The following is a 27,126-nucleotide window of genomic DNA, read 5'->3' on the forward strand; positions in this document are numbered from 1 at the left end:
TCTACCAGTCAACCATAGGGCTAAACAGATTTATCTCATTTATAAACAACTATCTATTATTTTTAGCCATAGAAATATTCAAATAATAGTCACCTGAAGGTGAACGAACATATTCGAGATAATTTTGGATCATGAAGGGTTTCTGAATATAGTTGGGTATGATTGGCACTATTGGCAGTATCTAAACTGGTGAGTGACCAGCCGACCTAGCCAAGGTGACAATCGCTATCGCTTCGACAACGAAACGCTTTGTGTCTCTCTATCACTCTTCCATATTAGTGCGACAGTGACAGTAGCGTTTCGATCGCTACGGGGCGTCGTTGGCGATTTGCACGTTGGCTACGCGGCCAGGCTACACGTGTTCTAAAGCTGGAAATGGCATATTATTTACCTACTTATCTGACAACATCGCATTATTTATTGAAGTATTAAGGCGGGATTCTACCAGTGTGCGGCACAAGCATTTTTGTACTGAATATGCTTGTGTCGCACAGTGCCACACACCAGTGGAATCCCGCCTTTAGGTTTCAATTCAAATAGTCTCGATGTTGTATTGGGAAGGTGCGAAGTCGGTGGAGGGGGAAGTGGCGCTGATCGTCACAAACACAGGTAATCTTTTGGAATGTCCGACATTAGTACTAGCGGCAGCCGCTTGAACTAATTTTACTCCATAAGATTTAACGTAGAAAGTCCGCCAAAATGAGGTCAGCACCGGTCGTGCACATAGCGAATATTTGACGACCTGTCTGGCCTAGTGGGCAGTGACCCTGCCTGCGAAGCCGATGGTCCCGGTAAGGGCATTTATTTGTGTGGTGAGCACTGATATTTATTTCTGAGTCATGGGTGTTTTCTATATATATAAGTACGTACATATTTGTCTATTTAAGTATGTCGCCTAGTACTCATAGTACAAGCTTTGCTTAGTTTGGGGCTAGATCGATATGTGTAAGATTGTACCCAAAGTATTTATATTTTTATTTAGCTATATTTTACATACTTACCTACAACTTAGAAAGTAGCATAACGGAAGCTCACCACGTGGAACTTAAATATTGACACTGAAAAAAGCGTTGACATTGACATATAGCCTTCAAAGCCTATTTTAACGAAATCGATATCCACCGAAATAAACGTATTCATGTGTCAACTTTGATCAACAATCATGTATAATAGAGTGAAGTACCTTTTCAAGTATACAATTTTAAGTAAACTTTGGTATATTAGCGTCCAATTTGTGTAAACTAATTTGTGTTTGAGCTAACAATATGACACTGATATGTGGGAAACCTGGTTATTATACAGAACGGTAATTTCAATAACCAACATTTAGACGACTTACGATAGAACGGTCCGGTTCCGTTCATATGGCCGATGGCCAAGGGGTGGGGGACGGGCTAACATTTAGTGAGAAATTTCATTCTCTAGAGCGGGGGGGGGGGGGGGGGGGGGGGTTATTCTCTTGGTTGGAAGGTCAGATGGCAGTCGCTTTCGTAAAACTAGTCCCTATTCATGCCCAATTGAATGAGTGTCGACTCTAAAGGGAGTTGATTACACCGTAAACTATATCGATCGGAAGGACGATTCTGTGTTATTAATTTAATTGCATTTCATTTATTTCAGTTATGGTTTATTTGATACGGTTTTAATATTATTTGACATGACCTTGACCGTGAGCACCAATCAACGTTGGCAGCTCACACTAACAATATACAGGATGTCCAGCGGGAGATTTCTGATTACAAATTAAAATAATTTTCGAACGCGAAGTGCGCGGAAGACGCGTAAGGGCAGTTTTAGTCTTGTAAGTGTTGCGGATTAATTAGCGACAATGGATCGCTGGCCAGGCGGCCTAGCCAAGGTGACAATCGTTGGCTTCGCCATCGCATCGCTTTGTGTCTCTCTATCTCTTTCATATTAGTGTGACAGTGACAGTTGCGTTTCGTTTTTTTTTATCATAAATTTTCCGCCAATACATTACCAGGAGTCGTCTCTTAAAGCACTTATTGGTGCGCGTGACCTACCTGATTACGTGATTTAATGTCATGTAATAATGAGATGAAATCCATATCAAAGTGTGAAATCAGAATCAGTCCTTATGTTCTTGTGAGTTATCGTCGTACGTTCGTTTTCAATCACATCTCGATTAACGTCTACATCAGATACGTCGCGTCCGGTTACTTCTCAGGACATTTCTATTAAAAATATTTGAGAGTATATTGGCTCATTTTGCCTTGAGATTTGGGCCTAGCAAAGCCTCTTCGTTAGAACCATATTTTTTCTAAAAACAGGTTTTTATGACCAAGTTTTTCCCGGGCTATTATTCGTCAAGAAAATGTGTCATGAGGCCTCGTCAACATCAGCTGCCGCTCCGTTGATCAATTTGAAAAACTTTAGGCAGATGAGGCTAAAAATATCTTAAGTATTTTCCTCCGAATCAAAAATTAAAACCAATACTTCGTTCGTCAGTTAGCGCCACTTGCGCCATCCCACTAACCCGGGGATAACCGGTTAACCCGTTAACCCAGTGTCAAATTGTACTGGTAACCATGGTAACTCCAGTTTTACCCGTTTACCCCCGGGTTAGTGGGATGGTGCAAGTGGCCGTTAGTGGCCCTTAGTAAATCTCTTTTGTAAATTTCATAGCACACGAATTCTGGATGTCTAAATTTCACTGCGCAAATTAGTCAACTATAATGCGTCCTATTTCTGTGTTCATTAAATTTGCACGCCATTATGTTACGAGTATTCCGGGCCCCGTTTGACTCCCATATTTGTAATTGATATTGCATTTCTATTTCGGACTGTTAAGTATATGAAATAGATCAGATGGCTGTCCAAAAAAATTGTTTTCTATTATATTAAATAAAAATATGCTGTCAGTCAAGGGCGTAGCCAGGCAGTGAACTAGGGGGTGGCGAGTTGATAGGCCTGGGGGGGGGGGGGCAGAGGCCACAGAGGGGCATTCATTTTATGTAAAATTTGAGCTCCAGGGAAGGAGTGGGGGGGGGGGGGCAGCCGCCCCCCCCTGCCTGTATCTGCCTACGTCCATGCTGTCAGTGGCTGCAGTCGGTTCGCCTACGATTTGTTAACTGATATGTGCTGATATTTATAAATAAAAAGAGTGAATTGACGTTTAGGTACTGTAATTTTCCTGATTTTATCAAAATGTTCCGCAAGTTGCACATCTTCCGGTCTACCCATTTAGCCAAGGTGGAAATCGCTTTCGCTATGGCCTATGACAATGAAGCGCTTTGTGTCTCTCTATCACTCTTCCGTATGTCACAGTTGCGTTTCATTCGCTACGGAGCGTAAGCGATTGGCATGTTGGCTACGCACTCATCCTTTTTCTTCAAAGCCTTTTATAATACACATGTGAAAAATCTAAATGCGTAACATTGTCCCGAACCCAACTCAAAGGTCGTTTGAATAAAAAATGGAAGTCAACATTTGTGTTACGGAAATACTACATTGGCGAACATTTGCGTAAAAAGTACGAGGATCATTCCACAAAAAGTAGGTACGATTTCATCGCGATTTTTTTAGTAAAATCAAGGAGAATAGATAGTATAGAGGGGTCCTGTCATAGTAAATTATGTAGTCACAGTCAATTTACTGCCATCTATCGACACACGACTACAACTCAAAATGAAAACGTATAAAACTATCGAAAAAATTTATATATATGTATAAATGGTTTTATTATATTTATATCATTTTGACCCATGTTCATTCACTGGTACCTGTGTGTTAAAATTGTTAAATATGAATCGGTGTCGTCAACGCCATCTAGCCGACCATAGGCCAAAGGTGTGTGCGCCGCGCCATCTATCCGAGAATGACTTTTTCTTGATTTCCGAAGCACGTTTTTTTCTTAGACTGTATTCATCTTATACGGAGTTACATATGTCTTTGGTAAAATGATGCAAATTAACGTGTCATTATGTGTAATGGGACGTATCTTTATTATGAGCAATATAGTCAACGATTCGGGTACTTTTTTTCCCAACTCAGTAGATACGGTGACAGGTGTCATCTCCATATAATTTATAACCTTAAAATGCCAAATCGCACAACATTGTATTGAGATAACATCAGTCAGCATACCCTTCACGTTTTAAAAATAATATAACGGCCATTACTGGGCCCGAAGAGCCTTTCCATAGCTTTTCCATAGCTTCTAAACGATAATGTAAGCATTTAACGTGCATATGAATTGTACTATCGCCCACACTGTTAACTGTACATAGGTGGACCTTAAGCCTTTTGTAATAAGGTCCACCGATGTACAGTTTTTACCCAGCCAGGTGTCACCTTCACTTTGTTTACAAATCAATAAGATTGAATTTCTCATCGTAGTAGAATATCTAAGAAAAGATTTCCAGATGACACTCGGTTGGTTTCAATCCGAAAAGCTCATATTAAATACGTAGGCGGGACGTAGGCGGATCGAATCTACCCCCTGCATTGGAAAACAGCTTAAATGCACTTTGTAATATAGAGTTTGAGAAGACGATATTACTTCGATACATATTGTACAGCGCAGAGCACAGAAAAGTCAAATGCTGTGGAAAACGCACATACTTAATGTAAAATAAAAATGTTCACTCTGTCTTAATAAGCTTTAACCTGGGTTATTTTACCCCTTGCCATAAAAAAAATATTATCTTTATTTATTTTCCTTCTTAAGCTAGGTCGTTTAGGTATAATATGATAATAAAAGTAAAATATAAAAACACAAAATACACATAAACACATTATAAAAAACATGGGCCCACTAAAATAAAGTACAAAATTGGCTACATTCATTGCTCGGGTCAGCTATAGGCACCCTCGACCTTGGTCAGTCTAATGGGCACCTAATCGGCCAAATTTTTCGTTATATGCGTCCCTGAATCACAACCCGACCTTATCATGTGTGATGCAAATGATCTTTTTCAGTTTTTTTTTAACAACGAGCCTTTTAAATAGGTCCGGTTGTATAAAACATTTTCATGTTTTTATATTTATACTAATAACGTAGGGAAGTCAAGAAGTACCTAATTCTAAGTATGTCAATGTATACGTTTTTAGATTTTAAAGTACTTAAGTCATATAATTAAGGGATCCATAATATCTACTAGTCTACGTGGATGAACACAGAACAACAGTGTTTTAAAACATTTCCTTGTGATCATTATAATGCGATAGTATGTCAACAGTTTTAAATCTTATGGCAGCCATTTTTAAGAAACGTACTAATAATATGTCCCCTTATCTTTTAAAAAATGAGGCTATTAGTTTAACTTAGTTAAACGTAGTTTTCAAATTAAAGATGACTCACCCCAACAAACAATTAGGCGACACTTAGCACTTATTTTATCACCTAAAGACATATAACGGCTGGAGAATAGCTATATACTCTAAGCTTACAGGCTCTGGTGACATCAAGGTCTTTAAGAAGTCCATGTATAGCTTTAAGATCCACAGTAGCCGTTTTGGCCGCTATAATGGATCTTAAGCAGCTAGTGTTATAGCTCAAAGTGAGTTCTACCACCTTAACATCTATATGAGTAATAAGCAGCTGCAATTTTCACTTAAGGTTCTAAACAGGCGATAAAAACTCTTTTATAGCTCCGTTACTCGCAATCGCTTCTTAACTCTCTTGTCTCACTTACAGTCGAAAAGAGAAGTTATGAGTCACTTTTATAGATCATGTAGTCGCAGACGGGCGTTATTCAATACCTTAGTATATCTTATAGTGTTATTAGAGTCTTACTTACAACCTAAGCCTATAGCGCCATGTTAATATGACCGATGAATCAATAAGCAAAACAAAAACTGTTAATTAGAACGTAAATACTTAATAAAAATCGATAATTTTACTCAATATAGACATAATGTTAGTATTGTTGTATTTAAAACCGGACTTCACGTATATTGTGTAATTTTGCGAAAATTAAATACGGTGGACCACAATTTAAAAAATATTATATTCAGATAAATATGCAAAGGATCAGAGGCCCTTTAAAATTTTGTTAGTAATACATATAGTTATTGACAGTGTAATTAATTTCGCCATCATAAATCCGCAGATAACACCGGCATCGGTGAACTAAAATAATTATTTGCTTTTATTTATCCGCCATTACATTTCACTTCAAGCTGTCACAGTGCAAGCTTACAAATAATAATACAAAATGGAAACATCTGCAACCAAAGCAGTCAGGGCTAAGGAAAAAATGTGCAATTACCTTCTTGAGTGTTACAAATATTGACTTTAAATGCTAATATACTATCTAAAGCTGAAAGTATCATCTATATAGCTCTACACTACTACTCAAACAGTTAGTAGTCGCTTATTTGGCACCCTTTTAAATCCTAAGTTGTTAATCAACGCTATTACAGCACTACTTTAGCGCTCTTCTACTACAACAGTTTGTAGTCACCTATATGCAACCCATCTAGCTCCTAAATAATTAATTAACACTATTGTAGCTCCACTATACCGCTCTTATGTCTCTTTTTTTATCCCCTAACCTTACTGTAGCACTGTTATAAATCTTACGGTGATAAAATTTGTGCCCAATCCGGGGTTAAAACGGGGTTATAGCCGGCAATAACTCCTATTTTTAGAGTACTAACAACACCTAAAGAGTAAATAGGCGCTTATATAAATCTCTTGTAACCCTTAAATTTAGCGCCTAATGTTAGTTGGGACGTTAGCGCCCGGATCCGGGACGAGCCGTCCGGTCCGGACACGTCGTTTTCTAAAGGAAGCATCACGTGATCACCGATCACCCGTCATAGAAAACGAGGTGTCGGAAGCTTCGGCAAGGACCATTCTAGCGAGACTCATCCTTTAATCTTTGCCCAAACTCCGACGAGAAATATTATGTAATGTTAGGTTTTATTGTTTCTGCCTTATATGACGCTATTTATAGTACTATGCCTATTCCCATAAGGCAGTGCACTACTACGAATAAGAACCAGACTTAAATGGAATCTGTAACCTAATTGAAATCCCAGCAGGATTTCTAAGTACGCAGTCTGTTCTAAGCTGTAAGTATGTCTGTAAAGGCTTCAAAGGAGGCGACTTGCGCGTGGGCTGGTAATATGATTTCCACATAATATTTCTTAAAGTAACATATAATACTTATATCTTGTTAAACCTTTGAAACCCACGGCTATTTCACACCCCATCGTAAACGTTATTGGAACTAATGAAGGTCTATATATTAAATTCCGCGGCTGTGTTGACGGCTTTGGCGGGCAAAGGGCTTACAATTTCCGGCATTATAAGGTGGCATTGTAATTACTTATAAGTATTATGAGATAATCTTAGGTACACAAATTTACTTAGTCCCATCAGTAAATTCAACAAAAATTCATCATCATCACCATAAATTAAGAGGTTTGCTCTTGTCGGTGGAGTACCTATTCGCCAATCTTTTCTTCCTTCCTTTAATTTTCTCATACGACGCATTATGTTTTACTTGGCTGAGATGTGTAATAGGCTTTCCCCGGCCTCTCATCTTTTTAATCCAGCCTTCCAGGATGTTTTGGAAAAAATTGTCGTGCCGTATCAGGTGTCCTAACATATACAATTGCCTCTCCTATTCCTTATGGTAGGTAGCTATTTAATAGTATTCCGCTTTTCTCCTACGATACTCAGAACCTCTTCGTTCGTCTTCCTTTCAGTCCAGTTAAAGGATGACTCACGTTAGACCGGCCCGTGTCCGGGCCGGAGCTTCCGGCGCTTACTTTTCTATGACATGACAGGTGATCACGTGATGCTTTCCATAGAAAACGATGCGCCGGAAGCTCCGGTTCGGACACGGCCCGGTCTAACGTGACGTGAGTTATCCTTACTCTGTTCCATCCTATACGCCAACACCGCTTTTTAAGTAAACCGATATGTGCCGGCAGAGAGAAACCAAATTAAAATCTTACCTATACTCGTATGTATGACCAAGAATCAGTGGATATAAATTCTTGTTACATCTACGTTTCCACCCCTTGAATAAACTAAACGACCTTCTAAACTCAAGCGTTTTATTTCAAACTGCTGATTAAGAAAAACTTATCAGTAGCTATACCTATTTATTAAATGGATCAGAAGGATGCATCAACACGGACAAACTGTTTTCAACCTTCGTGCTAAGTTAATAACGTGCAGTATCAAGGTGGTTAATTGTTTCTTTAAGCTATTTTGTGTAAAATTCGCTTTAATCGAAAGTAACAAGAAAGTTTAATACAAATAGGTGCGAGCCACCGCACCGTGAAACGCCTCGGGCAGGGTTGGCAGCACGATTTAAGAGAGTTCAGAGGAGCTAACGCAAAATTGTAGTTTTTAAGTATACGTTGGCAAAAACACCGCCAGGCTCAAATGGAACTAGGCCCGTCACGTCTATCGCATGCATCCGGATAGGTGGGCTAACATAGCCACCAAGTGGATGCCGGTAGAGAAGCGTGGGTGTGTTAGGCCTAGGAGATGGTGAGGCGACTTTGACACATTCCTTTACAACTGGCCGGAGGAAACACGAAATCGGGAGTTAGGGAGAGACCGTTGTCCAGCAGTGGGTCACAAAAATATGCTAATAAAAACTAAAATATTCACACAAAAAGTAGACTATATTGGCAAGGACAGACTCCAAGCAAAACCTTAAAAGTTGGCTCGATAGATTAAAATCACGAAAACATGTCTAATTTTCATTAATTTTCAGTTGTACATCGTTACTCCGCATACCGTAGCAGGCGTAGCAGGATATATCAGATCGGACACTGTGAAAACGCTCTTGCTTATACTGAATGTTTCACCGCAAAAATCGAAAACATACAACAAATTGTCCTGAGGGCCTACCGCGACAACGGAAAATCGAATTTTCGTTATCTGCCTCTCTATCACTTTTGCATATACAGGGTTGGGCAGTATTTCAATTACATGTATTTGAAATACGTATTTGAAATACATTTTTGTATTTTGTATTTCTATTTCAAATACTACCTGGAAAAGTATTTTGTATTTGGTATTTCAAATACTGAACTCACATGTATTTTGTATTTTGTATTTCAAATACTTCAAGCATCAAAATACATTTCTACAAAATACATTTAATTAAATTCTATAATCCTAAAATGGAACGTTTATTTAAATATAATGTACGACTTGTACGAGGGCAAATACAATGCGCGAGCTAATCTGCGCGGAACTTTTCGTCAACAGCCAGGGTATAGGGTCATTGCAGTAGTTTCCGTCCATGCTCTAGTTTTAGACTACTTGACGGATTAGCAAATAATATATTTCATTTTTAATTTACTACTTGCGAAATATAATTTTGATATCATCATCATCGTAGTCATGGCAAAGTCGATGGAGGAACTCAGCATGATGCTCGATGACCTCAACCGAGTTTCACAACGGGTGGGCTTGAAAATGAACATGGACAAGACGAAACTTATGTCAAATGCCAATGTTGTGCCCATCCCAGTCTCTGTTGGGAACTCGGTACTCGAAGTTGTTGACTCGTACATCTACCTAGGACAAGTAGTCCAATTAGGTAGGTCCAACTTCGAGAAAGAGGTCAACCGCCGAATCCAACTCGGCGTTCGGGAAACTACGTAATGTCTTTTCGTCCGACATACCTCAGTGCCTCAAGACGAAAGTCTTTAATCAATGTGTGTTACCAGTGATGACTTACGGCTCCGAAACGTGGTCTTTCACTATCGGCCTCATCTCAAAACTCAAAGTCGCTCAACGAGCTATGGAGAGGGCTATGCTCGGAGTTTCTCTACGTGATCGAATCAGAAATGAGGAGATCCGTAGACGAACTAAAGTCACCGACATAGCCCACCGGATTAGCATGCTGAAGTGGCAATGGGCAGGCCACATTGCACGCAGAGAAGATGGCCGATGGGGTCGAAAAGTGCTCGAGTGGAGACCACGGACTAGCAAGCGCAGCGTAGGACGTCCACCCACAAGATGGACAGACGATCTTGTTAAGGTCGCCGGAAGGCGCTGGATGCGGGTCGCTTCCAACCGGCACGTATGGAGGTCCAAGGGGGAGGCCTATGTTCAGCAGTGGACGTCTTATGGCTGAGATGATGATGATGATGATGATGATGATTATCATCATCATCATCATCAGCCTGCTCTCGTCCACTGCTGGACATAGGCCTCTCCTATTGCACGCCATTGAGCACGATTTGCGGCAACTCTGAACCAGCTCTTGCCAGCCGCCTTGCGAAGGTCATCGCTCCATCTAGTCTTAGGGCGTCCTACGCTACGTTTGCCGATGCGCGGTCTCCACTCGAGAACTCGTCTACCCCAACGGTTATCGGTTCTACGGCTAATATGACCGGCCCACTGCCACTTCAGCTTGCTAATCCGGTGGGCTATGTCGACGACTTTAGTTCTCTGACGGATAACTTCATTTCGAATACGATCCCTCAGAGAGACTCCGAGCATAGCCCTTTCCATAGCTCGCTGAGCGACTTTGAATTTATGGACCAGTCCTGGTCTGGTCCATAATTTTGATATGTAGACAGATATATATATTGTTTCGACATAAGGATTGAAATCAGTCCAAATTTGTGCAGCAATGTAGGTTTATATTCAAATTTCGTCAAGTGGACGAAAACTAGCGCAATGACCCTATAAGTTTTTAGGAAAGGATATTCGTTAAAAAAAACTAAATGATTAAACAAAAAAATTGAAAGGTATTTTGTATTTTGTATTTGAAATACATTATTTTAAACACTGTAATTTGTATTTTGTATTTCAAATACCCGTCACCAAAGTAATTTGTATTTGGTATTTCAAATACTTTTAAAAATGTATTTTGTAATTTGTATTTGAAATACGTGGAAGCCAGTATTTTGCCCAACCCTGTGCATATATTCAAACGATAGAGAGGCAGATAAATTTCGATTTTCGCGGCAGAATCTTTGGACACAACTCGCATTATAATGGAAGAAATTACACCGATATTATATTTTCCGAAATTAGCATAATTATAACATAATATATATTATCACTTTTCCTAGCTCTTAGCAACCCTACAAATCCAAACAGTCCCTTCAAACAATCCTGCCCACGCGCACAGAGAACAGACGCCATCAATCTGTCCGGTCGTGAAACGGCCGCTTTACTACTTAACAACCACTCATTCCAATTTATACCTTAATTCTTGTATCTTAAAGCACATATTACAACTACTTGTCTAATGAACATACGATGGACGAAACTGCCGCTTTAATGCTTCACAACGACTCGTTTAATTTTATACCCTAACACTAATGTGTTAAAGTGCATTTTACAATTGGTTGTTAAGTGGACATACGTTACATGTCAAGTCCACACCGACGGCGCAAAACAGAGGCCGAAGCGGTTTGACAGGGTGACCGTGTCGTTATGGTTATAACTATTATGCGTCAGAAAAATACTACAAGCTTCGAGCAACACCGATGATGATGATGAAAATTGCAACATGATTTTGAAGCCCTATTGGCCGTCGAAATTGTCAAAACGATAGGGTTTGTGCAGACGTTAGAGAATGTAGATGTGTCCCTTCGGTGTATTTGTACAATACAAACTCGTACAGTCGCCATCAGATATATTGGAGCGGCCGTAGTTGTCAAAAATATCTGAACATGAACATATATATTTGGCCGCTTTGATATACAGTGTGGAAAGATAAGTCGGGCCCTGGAGGGAAACTACCTTAAATCCTTAAGCTTGCTCATTTTACTTAAAGGAGACATTCCTTTATTTAAAAAAAGGAACAAACTGCATTTAAAGATTTTCTAAAACTCGCTTACCTCGCCCGGGACTCGAACCAACTAAAAATTCCAAAAAATAAACACTCGCAATTTTATTCTAATAGTCGATACAGTTAATGTTAACGATAACATTTCTCTAAGAAACATTAGGTCATACACTCGTCTGTCGTACAAAATATCCATAAAATCGAATATTTAGATACTCAAGATTTTTTTAGACAAGCCAAATTGAAGAAAAAAAAGAAAAATCTTTGATGCAGTTTTGTTTCTTTTTAAAAATAAAGGCATTCCTTTTAGGAGACATTTCTCCTTTAAGTAAAACGAGCCAGCTTAAGGATTTAAGGTAGTTTCTCTCCAGGGCCCGACTTATCTTCCCACCCTGTATAATTATGATAGCGACTGGACCACAACGCTCACAATGCTTACAGCACAAGTGTACTGATACTCTGTATATACTTTCTTTGTTTGTCACGCTAAAATATTAGATATGCGCGCGAAAAGGTACATTCAAACTCATTTCACTGTAAGAGGGTTTTCACATTGTTCGATCGACATCGGATGACTTTTGGAGAGGGGCAGATTCTCTCATCTATAACTAACCCGTCGTGTACTACAAAGCAAACCATTCATTCGTTTTTTTTTTCAATACTAGTACCGGCCTCGTTCAATCCATTCACCTCAGAATGGTACAGAATGCCACAAATAGCAAGAGTAGAAAGAAAAAGCGCAACTAAACTATTTCCGCCGTGGAAACGAAGCCTATGCGCCACTGAACACCACAGTGTAGACACCGCTAGGTGAGCCAAATAAATAATATTATATAACTATAGATAGGTTATACTCATACATAAGGAGCAAGAACAAATTAAATTATTTTCAGAATATAATTTAATTTCTTTTTATTCAAGTAGAAACACTACTATATAAATAATAAACTGAAATAAATGTCATATACTAAGAAAAAGGAGAGAAAAAGTGACCAAGGCCTCCAGTGGCCCAGGCTGGAAACGAACCAGCGTCCTCTGCTATTCCAGCCTGGGCCACGGGAGGCCTTGGTCAGTTTTTCTTGGTATATGACATTTATTTCAGTTTATAAGGTAATAATTAATAATAATACCTATATTATTTGCTTAGCGCATGAAGTTTAGCAAATAACCATATCAATATTCTGCAATGTGTGCTTTATCTATATATAAACTGTTTTCTCTTCTCAAATTATTTCATGATAATCATGATGTGGGATCTATTTCAACGTGATCTGTGAAAAAAAGATCAACTAAAACTGTTTCCGTCAAACGGAAGGCTTCAGGCGTCTGACTTTACAATCGGTATCGGAAACCAAGACAAAAATAACAAATTAAAGGCGGCGCTTCTTCGGATCTTTCTCTTTCACTCCAATGAAGGCGTAATTAGAGTGAAGAGAAAAATGCCCGCAATTTGCGAACTTCGATTTTCGCGGTTATAGCCCAGACTGTTCTTGTTCTAACTCTACCTTTATGCTGGCCGCCATTTGCGATTTTTGCACGCATCATAGAGGTTTTATGATAATTGTTAGAATTAATTTTTTAGACATTAAATTTACTTAGGTATATTATCACGGCAAGGTAAACAAAATTATGTAGGTACCTACAAAAGCCATTGTCAACAGAACATAAAGATCAAAGCGTGGTATCGATCTGTCGACAGTCGACCAACTCTAACTACTACCTGCTTGATCTCTTCTTGCATATTTTATAAGTTGCAGGCGACATTAATAATACACCTCGTTTCAATAACATCGCATCGAAGTGGAGTCAAAGCTATTAGTTATTAAAGAAAGTTGCAATATCTTTTAATGATAGTGTTAAGGATGACTCACGCTAGACCGGGCCGAGACGTCCGACATGTCATTTTCTATGACGGCTGATCGGTGATGCTTTCCATAGAAAACGAAGCTCCGGAATCTCCGGCCCGGCCCCGGCCCGGGAGAGTGAGTCATCCTTTATAGAGGTCGGGGAAACTGGCACCTTTTCTGTGGACATTACACCATTATTTAGCATTGAGTTATTATTACTAATAAAGAAGCCATACCAGCCATACCAAACAATGAAATTGTCGCAATGGCAACGTGTACCACACGACCAAAACATCGTAAGCGCCGTAAAATTCATGGCGCTTACGCGTTTAGGTCGTGTTATTCACGCTCCGCTTCTATGGTTTGTTGTCAAAACAACAACAACTCATGGCACAAAGTACTGGTTCTCTGTGCCGGTTCTATACGGTAGTAATAATAGTTCAACGGGTTTGACATAGACCTTCAGTTTTGTGACGGTCGTTAATGGCACACAGTTGAGACAGTTAAGTAATCACACACACATTTGTAAGACTTTCATCATACATCCTTTAAGTCTAATGTTTTAACATACCTATAAGGATAAAGTACTAAAGGCTTTAACGTCCATTTATTGTATGATGTCTACAGGAAAGACACATAACCCTCATTGGCCCCAACGCCCAGTAGTACTTAGTAGTGGTATGTTGACCATACTACTACAACTAAAAACTTACACTAATATTTTCGAATGGTTATTTTTGCTGGTCAGAAACTTATCTCTGCCCGCCGTAAGCACTGCGCTTGCACCCTGACACTCAGCATTTGATGGAATTACGGGAAATCGTACTGAGATCGACGCACCAGCGCGATCTACAACAGTATACTTCTCACACACTATTGTGCGTATCTCCAACGTATTGATCTCAAAGCACAGTTACAGCTGTATAAAACACACTCTGTATTATACCTAGTGTTGGATGTGCTGTACGAGAGTATTTCTAACTCAACGATGGCAACGATGTGTGTTGTGCCTGTGCCCCCATATCAGGAGAGGTGTTGTGCCTGTGCCCCCATATCAGGAGAGGGAAAATCAGGAAAAATTAATTGACTTTGGTAAACGGCTAACCCGGACTACTCCTCCGCACCCATTTGCAGTTTGACGAGAAAAAATGACCAACAAAAACTGACAAAATATGACAAGGCCATGCTTTTTTACCACCGGCCATTGCGCGCGGTGGCTGCATCATGCAGGTTTGCCATGTTACACTTTTTTTACAGATATGTATGCAGTCAGTCATGTACCATCATCCACACTGTTAACTGTACATCGGTGGCCCTTTGTAATAAGGTCCACAGATGTACAGTTAGTGTTGCTGTATGTACTTAGGATATAAGTTAAAGCCGACCACTGATTAACAGGCCGCCGAACGATATCGGCCTGTCAGTTAGAACAAAAATTTGACAGTTCCGAACAACTGACCGGACGATATCGTCCGGCGGACTGTTAGTCAGTGGTCGGCTTAAGTAGCTATGTATAGCCTCGTGCATGTGCATTACAATCTACACTCTGTTTCAATCTAATTTGAACGTTTCTAAAACTACATAAGTTATAGCTTTTCTTTTGTTTCATTGTTTTCTAAGACAAACGAAAGTCACCCTAATCTAGTATACAACAAAGTTCAAATAAAAAAATAGGGAAACTTGGACGGTGGGTCGGTGGGGTGGGTTACGAGGATAGGTAAGTGCAGCATTATTTATAAAATTCAACCCTAAATTTTAAGCCTTAAGGTCGTTTTTTGACTGACTAATTTAGACTCTTGAAAGTTGAGGGCTAAATGCGTAAGCGTAAGGGGTTAAGACATTTTCACCACACCAGCTCGGAAAGGCTTACTTTGCACTTCAAAAACTGATAGCAAAGATGCATTTTATTCACATGTGAGGCAAAGTAATCAAATGCAGATTTTGAGTTGTTTTCTTATGTTTCCTGGTAGAATTGACTGTTAAATGATGATTTTGGATAATAAATATTTAATAACATTCATTTGGATTTGATTTGGTTTGATTTTGTTTGTCAATATTTTATATTTAATATTTGCTTCGGGTTGGTGTGGTGAAAAATTTTGTGTTTCACTCGGGGGCAAATTTTGTTTAACCCTCGTGCTTTGAAACCCTCGCAAAGCTCAAGATTCCATTTTTAGAATCACTCGCTACGCTCGTGGTGCAATTTTGGAATCTTTCGCTTGCTCGGGTATCAATATTAGCAAGAGCGGTTAAACAACAACTTTGCCCCCGAGTGAAACAAATAACTATTAGAGTCTTCATTAATCGCTTATCTCTGATAGAACGTAATATATTCTCGAGCAAGTTTACTTTGCTACTTCAAACGTTTGTGGTAGAGCAAACATTCAACTCTACCCACTGGATTTTAGATGAACCATTTAATTAAAATCATCATGATAGCTACTGAGTACTTAATACCTTTTTTCTTTAGAATCTGTATCCTATCATCATTTATGGTACAAAGCAGTCAATGACAAATTTTCACAATAGATTGGACACTAAAGGGGCCCACTGATTAACAGTCCGCCGGACGGTATCGGCCTGTCAGTTAGAACAAAATTTTGACAGTTCCGAAAAACTGACAGGCCGATACCGCCCGGCCGACTGTTAGTCAGTGGGCCCCTTAAGAAAATAGGCAGGTATGTATATGAAATTGATACAAAAATACCTTAGTTTCACAATTTAAGTTTTTTAACTTCCAAAATGGAAAATAAATGGTACAACTAGATTCCTTAAATTTTGGTGAAAAATAAGTTGTATAGCAACTATATCCAACAACACAATATTTCACCGTCAAAATAGCAATTTTCTTGTTTTCCATATTACCTCGTACCTACCGTCGACGTGTTCATGACGTCACAATTAATAACCGTTTAGTAAAGGTCATTTCTTGCATAGAGTACGAACATCAGACTTTGACTGTAATTTCTGACTTTTGTATTGCTATAATGCAATGGGTCTCATATAGACATTTGATCCTAAAAACAAACCTGGCGGCCTAGCCAAGGTGACGATCGCTTGCGCTTCGCCATTGAATCGCTTTGTGTCTCTCTATCACTCTTCCATACTAGTGCGACAGTGACAGTTGCGTTTCGTTCGCTACGGAGCGATAGCGATTGGCATGTTGTCTACGGGGCCTGATTGACTGATAACTTTAAAGAACTTTCGACGTGTTGCCTCCCTGTCACACTTACGTTCGAAGTTCAAGTGCGACAGAGAGGCAACACGTCGAACGGCCCTCTGATAAATCGACCCGATAGACCTGCACTTATCAAGGCTGGACTGCACTTGAAAACTAAATTATGTTTTACAGAACTTTGTACACTCCCTTTACTCGGCTCTATCACATAGAAGCGAAGGCTCAAAATCCCAGAGCAAATTACGAACAAAGATGAGATTAGGGATGTCATGGCGAAGGTTTTTAAACGAAAAGAAATCGAATATCCTCAACATGAAACATATTGCAAATATTATATACATATAAGTTTTTTGTCGAAATTTTCGTTCTTGACACAAGCTTTTATCGCTGATTGTACTTTTTTTAAATAAACTAACAAATAAACAGCTAATACTAGCTTCAAACTGACTAGATTTTTATCAATCATACCTAAAAACCACCTCAAGAAAACACGCTATCACGTAAAAATAACGTTTGAAATCGGTCCATCCGTTTCAGAGAAGATGCCACAGACACACACAGACAGACATTGGCGTCAAACGTATAAGACTGTTTGCGTCGGGGGTTAAAAATTACTCCAAAGTTCAAATTGTACGAAACCGTTTGACTCCGTAACGTATCAGCCCTATTCGAGTTATCACTTTCTGTCGGCAAAGCCTTTGTAGCCAGGGTTGTCACTTCGTATAAACGTAAACTTGTGTCGACTTTGAGATTGCGGTGAGCTAGGGACTTCGTGTCGTTTGGTGTTTGACTTGCTTTTAAATACGTAGTTTATTTGTTATATGGTTTGACTGAGCTTGTGTTGTCTTACTATCTAAGGTCATTAGTACCTAGGTAGGTACATACATACATACTCGTAAGAGTCGTAAATACATATGCCCTATGGCTACCGCGATCATCAAAAAAATGTAACCTGCGTCCCTGTCAATCGAATAAATATTGCAGAAGCGAGTAAGATATGATAAGGAATAGAATTTCTTCTTATTTCTAGTCCAAATCATCGCTGAAATATGATAAAAATTGTCTATGATCAATGCAGGGCTTTATTCGTTTTATAGCCATTTTGAAGGTGCCAAGTAGGAGTTGGAGATAATGCCTTATGAATGAATAAATAATGTTTAATAAGTATGGACTTTTATAAATCCATATTTTAACGACATTAGTTTTACATTTCGTACAATAAGATTTTCATACAATGAAGATACTAAATCCGAGACAACCCTGCCGTAATCACGGCGCGGCGCCGGGCGCCGACAATTTACTCCAATGCACAATGAGAGATATGACAGAAGAGAGAAATTGATGCGTTAACGCTTTGTCGTATTTACTATTTAAAGATAAAGAACGAAGTTGACTACATTATAAGTTCCCGCAAAGATCTAGTCACGGATGTAACCGTTCTTAAAAACTTCAGGACCGGCAGTGACCACAGACTAGTGCGGGCAACATTGAGGTTTAACCTGAAAAAAGAGCGAGCAAGAATGATTTCCACTTCCATCAGATATTATAAGGAAGACACTGCTCTACTTCAGGAAGAATTCCGCGTAGACCTCCAAAATCAATTCGACGGTCTGGAAGAGGAGAACCTCGATGTTGACCACATTAATAATTTGCTGATTAAGACCATGACAGATACGGCGAAAAAGCACCTCGGCAAACGAAAAAAGAAGGAAGATAAGTTATCACCCGAGACGCTGGCACTACTGGAAGAAAGAAAGCGACTGAAACATATCACAATAGCAGATCAGAGAGAAATAGAAAGATTAAATAGAATAATAAGTAAATCAATTAGAAAAGACTTAAGGAAACACAACACTAAAATCATAGTAAATACAATAGAACAATACAGAGGTCCAAAAGTTTTTAGAAGAAAGTTAAAAACAGGTACAAAGGAAATAGTGAAACTTAAAGACGATGATAACAATTTAGTCACAGATCGGGACAAAATTGTTAACATAGTTGAAAATTTCTACAGAAACCTATACTCCTCGCATGCCGGAAAGCCAACGTCAACCACAACCGATGTAAGAGCACCACCCGTACCGTACATAGAAGACAATAACATACCACCAATAATAGTTAGCGAAGTTAGAAATGCTTTATACCATATGAAAGCTGACAAATCTCCTGGTGAAGATGGCATAACAGCCGATCTACTACGTGCTGGTGGCGAGCCTGCCCTTAATATTCTCGCAAAACTCTTTAACCAGGTCATACAGGATACTCGAACTCCAGAGTCTTGGAAAACTGCCATCGTCACAGTCATACACAAAAAAGGAGACATTTCAAAACTCGCTAACTATCGCCCTATAAGCCTCCTTTCAAATACAAATACAAATACAAATACAAATATTTATTAATAACACCAAAGTTACAGGTCAAAATGTCTAAATAGGTACAATTTCAATGTCGCAGTATATCATTTCATATAGTTCAGATTTAATTTATATTAATTAATCATTTACATTTCGTATAAAAACAATAATTACATTAAGTGTATGTTAATACAACGTATGAGTATTAATAAGTTATAACCTATAACCTATTACCTATGTATACGGTAATTTAAAAAAACTCCTCGACGTCATACAAAGATAAGGTTAGTAGCCACTTTCGCAGTCTACATTTAAATACATCGGTGGAGGCTGCATCTCTGACCGCTGCGGGTAGTCTGTTATAAACGGACGGACCCATAATGTATGGAGAACGCTCTGACTTCGAAAGCTTGTGTTTTGGTGTGACAAGACGGTAACTATATTTATTGCTACGGAGCGCATGACCCTCATTCGTGCCGCGCTTCTTGAACAAGTGTAAGTTAGTGTGAGTGAATAGCGCCACCTGGTACACAAGTTCGCCTGGCAATGTCAAGACCCCTAGGTCCTCGAAGAGGTTCCTGCATGAGGTGTCAGTTGGTGCTTTAATAATGGCACGTAATGCTTTCTTTTGCATTCGAAATATGCGCAGAGAATCAGCCGCGCGGGCCCACACCTCGGCACCGTATGTGAGTAGACTATGCACTGTCGCAAAATAGCAGGAGCGCACTACGTTCAGTGACGCGGTGTTGGCCAGCCTACCCAATGCGAAACACGCCCGCCCAAGTTTCGAGCTTAGCTCATCGATGTGCCCGTCCCAGGTGAGAGAGGAATCGACTAGAAAACCCAGCAGCTTTGTCGACCGTACTTGTTGTAATAACGTGTCGCCAGCCTTCACATTGAGAGACTTTTGAGCTTTACCGTTCAAATCGAATGTCAGGAAACAAGTTTTGTCCCTGTTCAATGCGAGGCCGTTCGACGCAAACCACTCCTCGAGCTTATGGACTACTTGGTTAACTTTAGTTTCGAGCATAGCGTCCGAAGGAGCCTCAATTACCGCAGCCACATCATCTGCGTACATATAAATTTCGGCGCCTCTAATGGACGCGGGAAGGTCGTTCAGTAAGAGGCTGAAGAGCGTATTCGACAGACACGATCCCTGGGGTACCCCGAGGACATTCTCCAGCTCCGTGGAGGTGACACGTCCCCCCTCGCCCACCACCACTTGGATCCTGTTGGACATAAATGAGGAGAGCAAGGAGAGGACACACTTACAAGCTTTTTTTTTCACATACTTACAAGCTTTTTTCCAAAGTCCTTTGCAACCGCATCACTCGTAACCTTGACGAATGCCAGCCTCCCGAGCAGGCCGGCTTCCGAAGCGGATTTTCTACGGTTGATCACCTTCACGCGGTAAAACAGCTGATGGAGAAATGTCACGAATACAACCGGCCCTTGTGCATGGCCTTCGTCGATTATGAGAAGGCCTTTGACAGTGTCGAGCATTGGGCCGTGTTTGACGCTCTTCATCGCTGTTCAATAGATGCGCGCTATGTTGATTTGCTTCGGGAGCTGTACGGCTCGGCAACCATGCAAGTTCGTCTTCATAAGACAAGTGACCCGATTTCCATTAAAAGGGGCGTGCGACAAGGAGACACCATTTCACCCAAGCTTTTTACGGCGGTACTAGAAGACGTCATAAAAACGCTTGCATGGCACAAGACCGGTATTAATATCCATGGTGTCTTTTTGTCGCACTTGAGATTCGCCGACGATATTGTTTTGTTTGCCGAGTCCCTGGATGATCTCCAAAGCATGATTCAAGGACTATACCATGCTTCTATAAAGGTAGGTCTTAAGATGAATATGTCCAAGACCAAAGTTATGACGAACATCACTGGCTTTTCGAATCTCACCATAACGGTGGGAGCCGAAGAGCTGGAGGTGGTCGAGCAATACGTGTATCTTGGACATATTCTATCTTTCGACAAAAAACAACAGGAAAAGGAGATCTCCAGAAGAATCCAGTTGGGTTGGGCGGCATTCAACAAACTTGCGGACATCCTCAAATCTGATAACTTTCCACAATGCCTGAAAACTCGCCTCTTTAATCAATGTGTCCTGCCCACCATGACATACGGTGCCGAGACATGGACGCTCACTAAGGGGGCTGTGCATAAAATACGAGTAGCACAAAGAGCCATGGAGCGCACCATGCTCGGCATTAAACTGCAAGACCGAGTGAGGAATGTCGAAATCCGACGCCGCACCAAGGTACGAGACGTGGGTGACGTCATCTCCAAGCTTAAATGGAGTTGGGCGGGACATGTTGCTAGGCAGAGTGATGGCAGGTGGACCAAAATGTTGACGGATTGGTGGCCGCTTTCGGATGAAAGAAGCGCCTGGCGTCCGCTAGCTCGTTGGGTGGATGACATTCGGAAAATCGCGGGGCACTTTTGGATAAGACTAGCCCAGGACCGGGATAAGTGGCGTACACGAAGAGAGGCCTATGCTCAGCAGTGGGCGACTGAAGGCTAGAATGATGATGATGATGATGACTATTTAAAGATCACCAAGCGGCTTAGCACGGTCGCGTTTTTATCCCTTGTCACCATGCCTGTCACGTTCTAACAAGTATGTAAGTGCGAAAGGGACGCGCATAGTGATAGTCGATAAAAATGGAACCGTGCTGAGCCCGCAGGTTAATAGGATAGCTGTATACTTTTCTCGTAACATGCTCATAATATCGTCTAGGGATGTTTTTTGGAGATTTTTTGCATAACGCACAGGGAATATATTTTTAATCCTTTCTCACCCTATTGCATTGTATAAAGCTACTGACCTACAAACTGATCTTAACCGGCACGTCGTGTCCCTTGCTAGATGTCTATAGGTTACAATTTATTATGTAGGTAGACATTGACACACTCTTGAGCAACTCATCAACCGTTAAGGGGCCCACTGATTAACAGTCCGCCGGACGGTATCGGCCTGTCAGTTAGAACAAAATTTTGACAGTTCCGAACAACTGACAGGCCGATACCGTGCGGCGGACTGTTAATCAGTGGGCCCCTTTAGGGATGACTCACGCTAGACCGGGCCGTGCCCGGACCGGGGTGTCCTACATGTCATTTTCTATGACGGCTGTTCGGTGATCACGTGGTGCTTTCCATAGTAAACGAAGCTCCGGAAGCCTCGGCTCGGACACGGCCCGGTCTAACGTGAGTCATCCTTTACACTGTGATCATATTTAACACATTCACTGCCAGCGACACGCTAGGCGGGTTCTCTGTCAGTTAATCACATGATATGGCACCGTAACAACGGCGTCTCGACAGCGATAAGTTTCATGTACGACGTATATAGTAAGCTGCAGAGAAACCTGGCCCCCTGCACACAAGTTTCTATGGAGGAGGGTCCGTGACCTCTGTAGCTTACACTAGAAAACCCTAGAAGACAAATAACTAATTTCATCACGTTGTTCCAGGAGGTGCTGCCGAGACAAACGAGTCTGAGGAGGAGGAAGGATGCCCGGAAGCCACCGAGGACACGGAGCCGGAGGACCACCAGCCAGATACTAGGCAGCATGTTCTGCCCATCACGGAGCACCAGCCCGCTTTGTGAGTTCACATTATTTACCTCTAGCTTCTGCCCACGACTTCGTCCGCGTGGAATGAAGGTGATGATGATTGATAAAAAAATTCCTATGTCCTTCCTCAGAGTTACAACAATCGCCATATCAAATTTCATCTTAATCGGTTCAGTATAAGCGTAAAGAGGTAGACAGACAGAGTTACTTTCACATTTAAGTAGAATATTAGTAGGGATATGAAAAAGAATGACTCCCAAAAAAAAGAAGCTCACGAAGACACGGAATCTACATTAGGGTCATCCACCTCGCCATCACAGGGCTCCAACCTACCTTGGAAGTCCGTCTTCAATTGTTATGTGGAGAAGAAAGAATTCTGGATCATGCCTCTAGGACCAAAGAATTCTTTCACTTAATAATTTCACGCCATTCTCGTAAATACTTGTGCTCATCGCGTAAAGTGAATGCCGTTAAAGGGTCCTAGAACGTGAAGTCAACTTAAAGAGGTCTGATTAAAGTGCTTGGAAAGTTTCGAAACATGAAACCCGGTTTCTTGCCTTAGTCCTTGAGATTTTCAATAATATCTCTTTCACAGAACTCTAAGGGGAAATAAAGACGTGCGCACTTGATTGCAAACTATCTTAAAAATGTAATACTAATACTATTTGTTGCAGTGAGGTGTCGGCGAGCCAGCAAAACTTCTTCAAAATGCTAGATGAAAAGATTGAACAGGTGAGTTAATAATATAACTATGTAGTTTGAATAATAATATCTAAGGAATTTAAATTTTAACAAGAACCTAGCCTAAACATGTCTAAATTAAGTATTAGGTACCTACTGAACTTGTTATAATTGTCTATTTCTTCCCCAGGGCAAGGATTATGACTCGTCGAGCGAAACGGAAATCCAAGAGGAGGAGGAGCGTAAACGCAGACTCATAGAGCATTGGTGCTCCTACTCCCAGTCGGGCCAGTCCTCCGTGTGCACCCCCAGCCCGCCAACCCCTGCAGCTCGGCGCCGCATGACGCGGTCTGTCTCCCGCGCCTCCGATCGGCAATGCGGCCCCAGCACCAGCCAGGAGTGCCACCGCCAGGAGTCGCCCCCCACCCGCCGCACCCACAGTGGACAGGCTCACGAGCCTAGGCCGTCCACATCCGCTGAATGGGACCCCAACAAGTCGCCCATGAAACGCACCCAGAGCGCCGGCCCCTGCTGGCGAGGCGCTCCTAAGGTCGGCCCCATGCCTAAACCCAAAGGTGACAGAAAAGATGAACCTGTCGCCGGCTGCAGCAAAGACTCTCAAATAACTTACAACCCAACATTCCAAAATCACAGCCCGGCTCACTCTTCAAAGAGCCAGCCGTATATAGCTCAACTCGTTTCGTACCCGCTGGCCGCGCCGGCGTCGCCAACAAAATTCATCGCGCCTCCCGAAGAATACCAAGACCCGGACGTTAGCACTGTCGACAGGGAAATAACGATGACTCAGGTAAACTCCCAGTCTCAGATATATTACATACACGGAAATGCCGCCGCGACGGGAGCTCATCCCGACATCGTGCAGCAACGGCAGCAGACCGCCATACATCTGCAGCAGTATGTTGCCATGAAGCAAGCCCAGCAACAAATGTTCAGTTCCTACATGCAACGCAGCCCACATGCTGTGTATCCCGGCGGGGAGTACCCACCGAACACTCCTCGTATGTACGAAGGGGAGGAATTAGCGGCTCAATACGGATATCCCGGTCCGCGGCCGCAGAGCGCGCCCCACCGGGGGCACGTCGACGTGGGTCACATGCACACTCCGGTCTGGAACCCGCTGCCGCCAGTGATGACCACGCAGTGGGCCGGCGGGGTCGTCCCGCCGGAGATGCAGTACTACCCACAGTCGCAGTTCGTGCCGATGTTCCGCGCCACCTCCGCCGGGTCCGCCGGGACTCTGACCCGCTACCACAAGAAGGAGGACTCGGAGAAGACCGTGCAGAGTATCAGCGTGGTACGCGGCAAGCCCGTGGGGCAGATCGTGGCCGTTAGCGGGCAGGAGTTGGCCGTGAGCAGCACGGTGAGCGACAGCCCCAGCCCGGCCTCCGTGTCCACCGACAGCGGCGTGTCGCCGGGCACCTCGGCGCCCAGCTCCAAGAGCTCGTTCAGCTCGACGCCGCCCACCACCATCGCCAACGAGAACTTCGAGCCCCACCCCAAGCCAAAGAAAAACAAATCGACCACCAATCGCTCTCTAAAAGTTTCCAAAAGTCTAGACGCTTAAGTAAGTCTCTGAAACTCGGTTTTGTAATTATGTAGATTTTATAAGTGTACTATTAACTATGTACAATAAGACTAGACTTATTGTATAGTATATAGTATGCTATACATAGATTCCAGATTGTTTAAAATGTATTGTTATTATCAGATTTGTTTATTTCAATGTCAAAATGTGTAGTTTAAAAAGGATTATGATTTTTCACGGTTGAGAAAGGAGCTTAAATTGAATTCAATAGAACTTCTTGACTTCAGTCTTGCTCCCGCTAACTCCGTGTAGCTTGTTGAAGGATAACTTTGGGAAATTATAACTCCATTTATTAAAGCTATCAAATGATTGTCACTTATGTACTACTTGAATCCCCACATGTCCTGAATTCACTCCCAATGTGATAGATTAAGAAGAAATAAATTATAAATGTTACAATAGAAATTGTGTCGAAGCATACTGGAATTATGCGAAATCCACACACAGTAATGATACCTTATATCCCTTCGGGTGGCAGCACCTCCGGTTGAACAGTAGGAGAAATGGTACGGCCATTTTTTTAAATATGCCTCTGCGTGGCAGAGGCCACGAGATGGTTCGGTCATAACAAGCCCGTAATTAGCAGAGACCGTCTCGCGGCATCTGTGCGACGCTGCATTTCGCACCTAAAATAAAACCCTTAAAACTATGCCTAGCTTGCTCACTCTTGCAAGATGCATTCATCAATAAACAAGGATGGTATTCCCTAACGGTCGAATTCCCGCGTAAAACAAAGTTTGTTAGAAATGACGTGATGTTCCTGCCCCACCTCGCCCATTACGCGCCGACCGTCGTCGAGCCGCGAACATTCAAACGGAATACGCACTGATAAAAAGTGAAATAAACTGTGTGAATCGTGTTAAATGTATTGTTTTGTCATAAAGACTGCTTTTTCTACAATCAATTGTTTTATTTCGTTATTATACATATTTTTACATGAAAGTAGAAAAAAATTGGCAATATCAGATTTAGAACAAATCTAGCATAATTCACATAAATAGAATAGAATTCATTGGTATACAATCAAATAACCCAATTTTATGCTGAATTCAGTGATATATAGTTTATATATCATTCATACATTTTTTTTGGGAAACGTTTCTAACACGCGCCAAATTCGCGATGATCACCCGTTGAGGCCCCGCCACTTGACGTATATTTTTCCAAAATAGCTGCGCCACTCAAACGGCTTGTTATGTCTGTCCGTCTCGCGGCCACCGCCACTTACTGTAGAGACCTCGAGGAGGACAATGCCACTCGAAGGGATATACTTACTTCGTTAGTTATCTCAACGAAATCAGCAACAATAGGTTTAATTTAAAGTACTTACTACATCTTAGGAGCTAAAGTAGGTAGTTTTCGTATGCTTCGACACATACTTGTACTAGAACCTTTCGCGCCAAAACTATAAGCTGTGTAACATTCACCCACAATCAAGTACCTTTTTAACCATTTTTCTAGGTACAGTCAGTAGCAAAAGTAGCTTAGCACACTATGCGCCAAACGTATCTACTATTCTCTTGTCGCTTAACAAAAAGAGATACATCTGTAAGTATATGTACATATAGAACGATTAAACTGTTGCAGAGTTGCAGATACTTTTGAACGCGAATTGTCGAGATAATTATTTATATCTCATTTGGAAAATGTTTCGATGGTGGCTGATACTTTTGGCGCCTTGTTTCATCCGGCACAAAACTTGACAATGTGTGCGTTGTAGGATCGCCATGAATAAGTACCTCAGTAATCATTCTCGTAATTGGTAGGTTCGAGAATCCCTACCTTCTGCTCTCGTTTCTCGAAAGGTTTGAGCCCTTATCAAAGTTCCTCCTCCTGGCGTCGTATTCCTCAATACTGAGGGTCGTGACCTCCCTTTTGAATCACTTTCTCTCTTATGATTTTTCTCCATCGGTTTCTGTCTTTGGTCTTATCAAAGTTACCAATAGCTTATAGTATTGGCGTCACACACGCTTGCTAAAGGTTCTATAAATGTCGCAATATATGTGCATTCTGTTGTAAAATAGAGGGTAAGCACGGGAAAGCAGATCTCTGTGAGCAAAAATATCGACCCAAGGACGTAAACTGAAAGCCGTTTTACAATTTTATAACGGCCGGTAGCTGGTGTTGTTG

General features: G+C 41.4%; 1 protein-coding gene across 2 annotated transcripts in view; it reads left to right on the forward strand.

The window, feature by feature from the left end:
• Positions 1 to 24,991, forward strand: part of LOC134804278 (uncharacterized) — a 102,289-nt gene extending 77,298 nt beyond the window's left edge. For both annotated transcript variants that reach the window (XM_063777272.1, XM_063777271.1), the window contains exons 2-4: positions 22,608 to 22,740; positions 23,384 to 23,441; positions 23,581 to 24,991. In XM_063777272.1, the coding sequence (XP_063633342.1) occupies positions 22,608 to 22,740; positions 23,384 to 23,441; positions 23,581 to 24,975 (1,586 nt within the window). In that variant the 3' untranslated portion in view covers positions 24,976 to 24,991. The remainder of the gene's footprint in view (positions 1 to 22,607; positions 22,741 to 23,383; positions 23,442 to 23,580) is intronic.
• Positions 24,992 to 27,126: the final 2,135 nt, after the last annotated feature.

The sequence above is a fragment of the Cydia splendana genome, chromosome Z (genome assembly GCF_910591565.1).
Source record: "Cydia splendana chromosome Z, ilCydSple1.2, whole genome shotgun sequence".
Taxonomy (NCBI): domain Eukaryota; kingdom Metazoa; phylum Arthropoda; class Insecta; order Lepidoptera; family Tortricidae; genus Cydia; species Cydia splendana.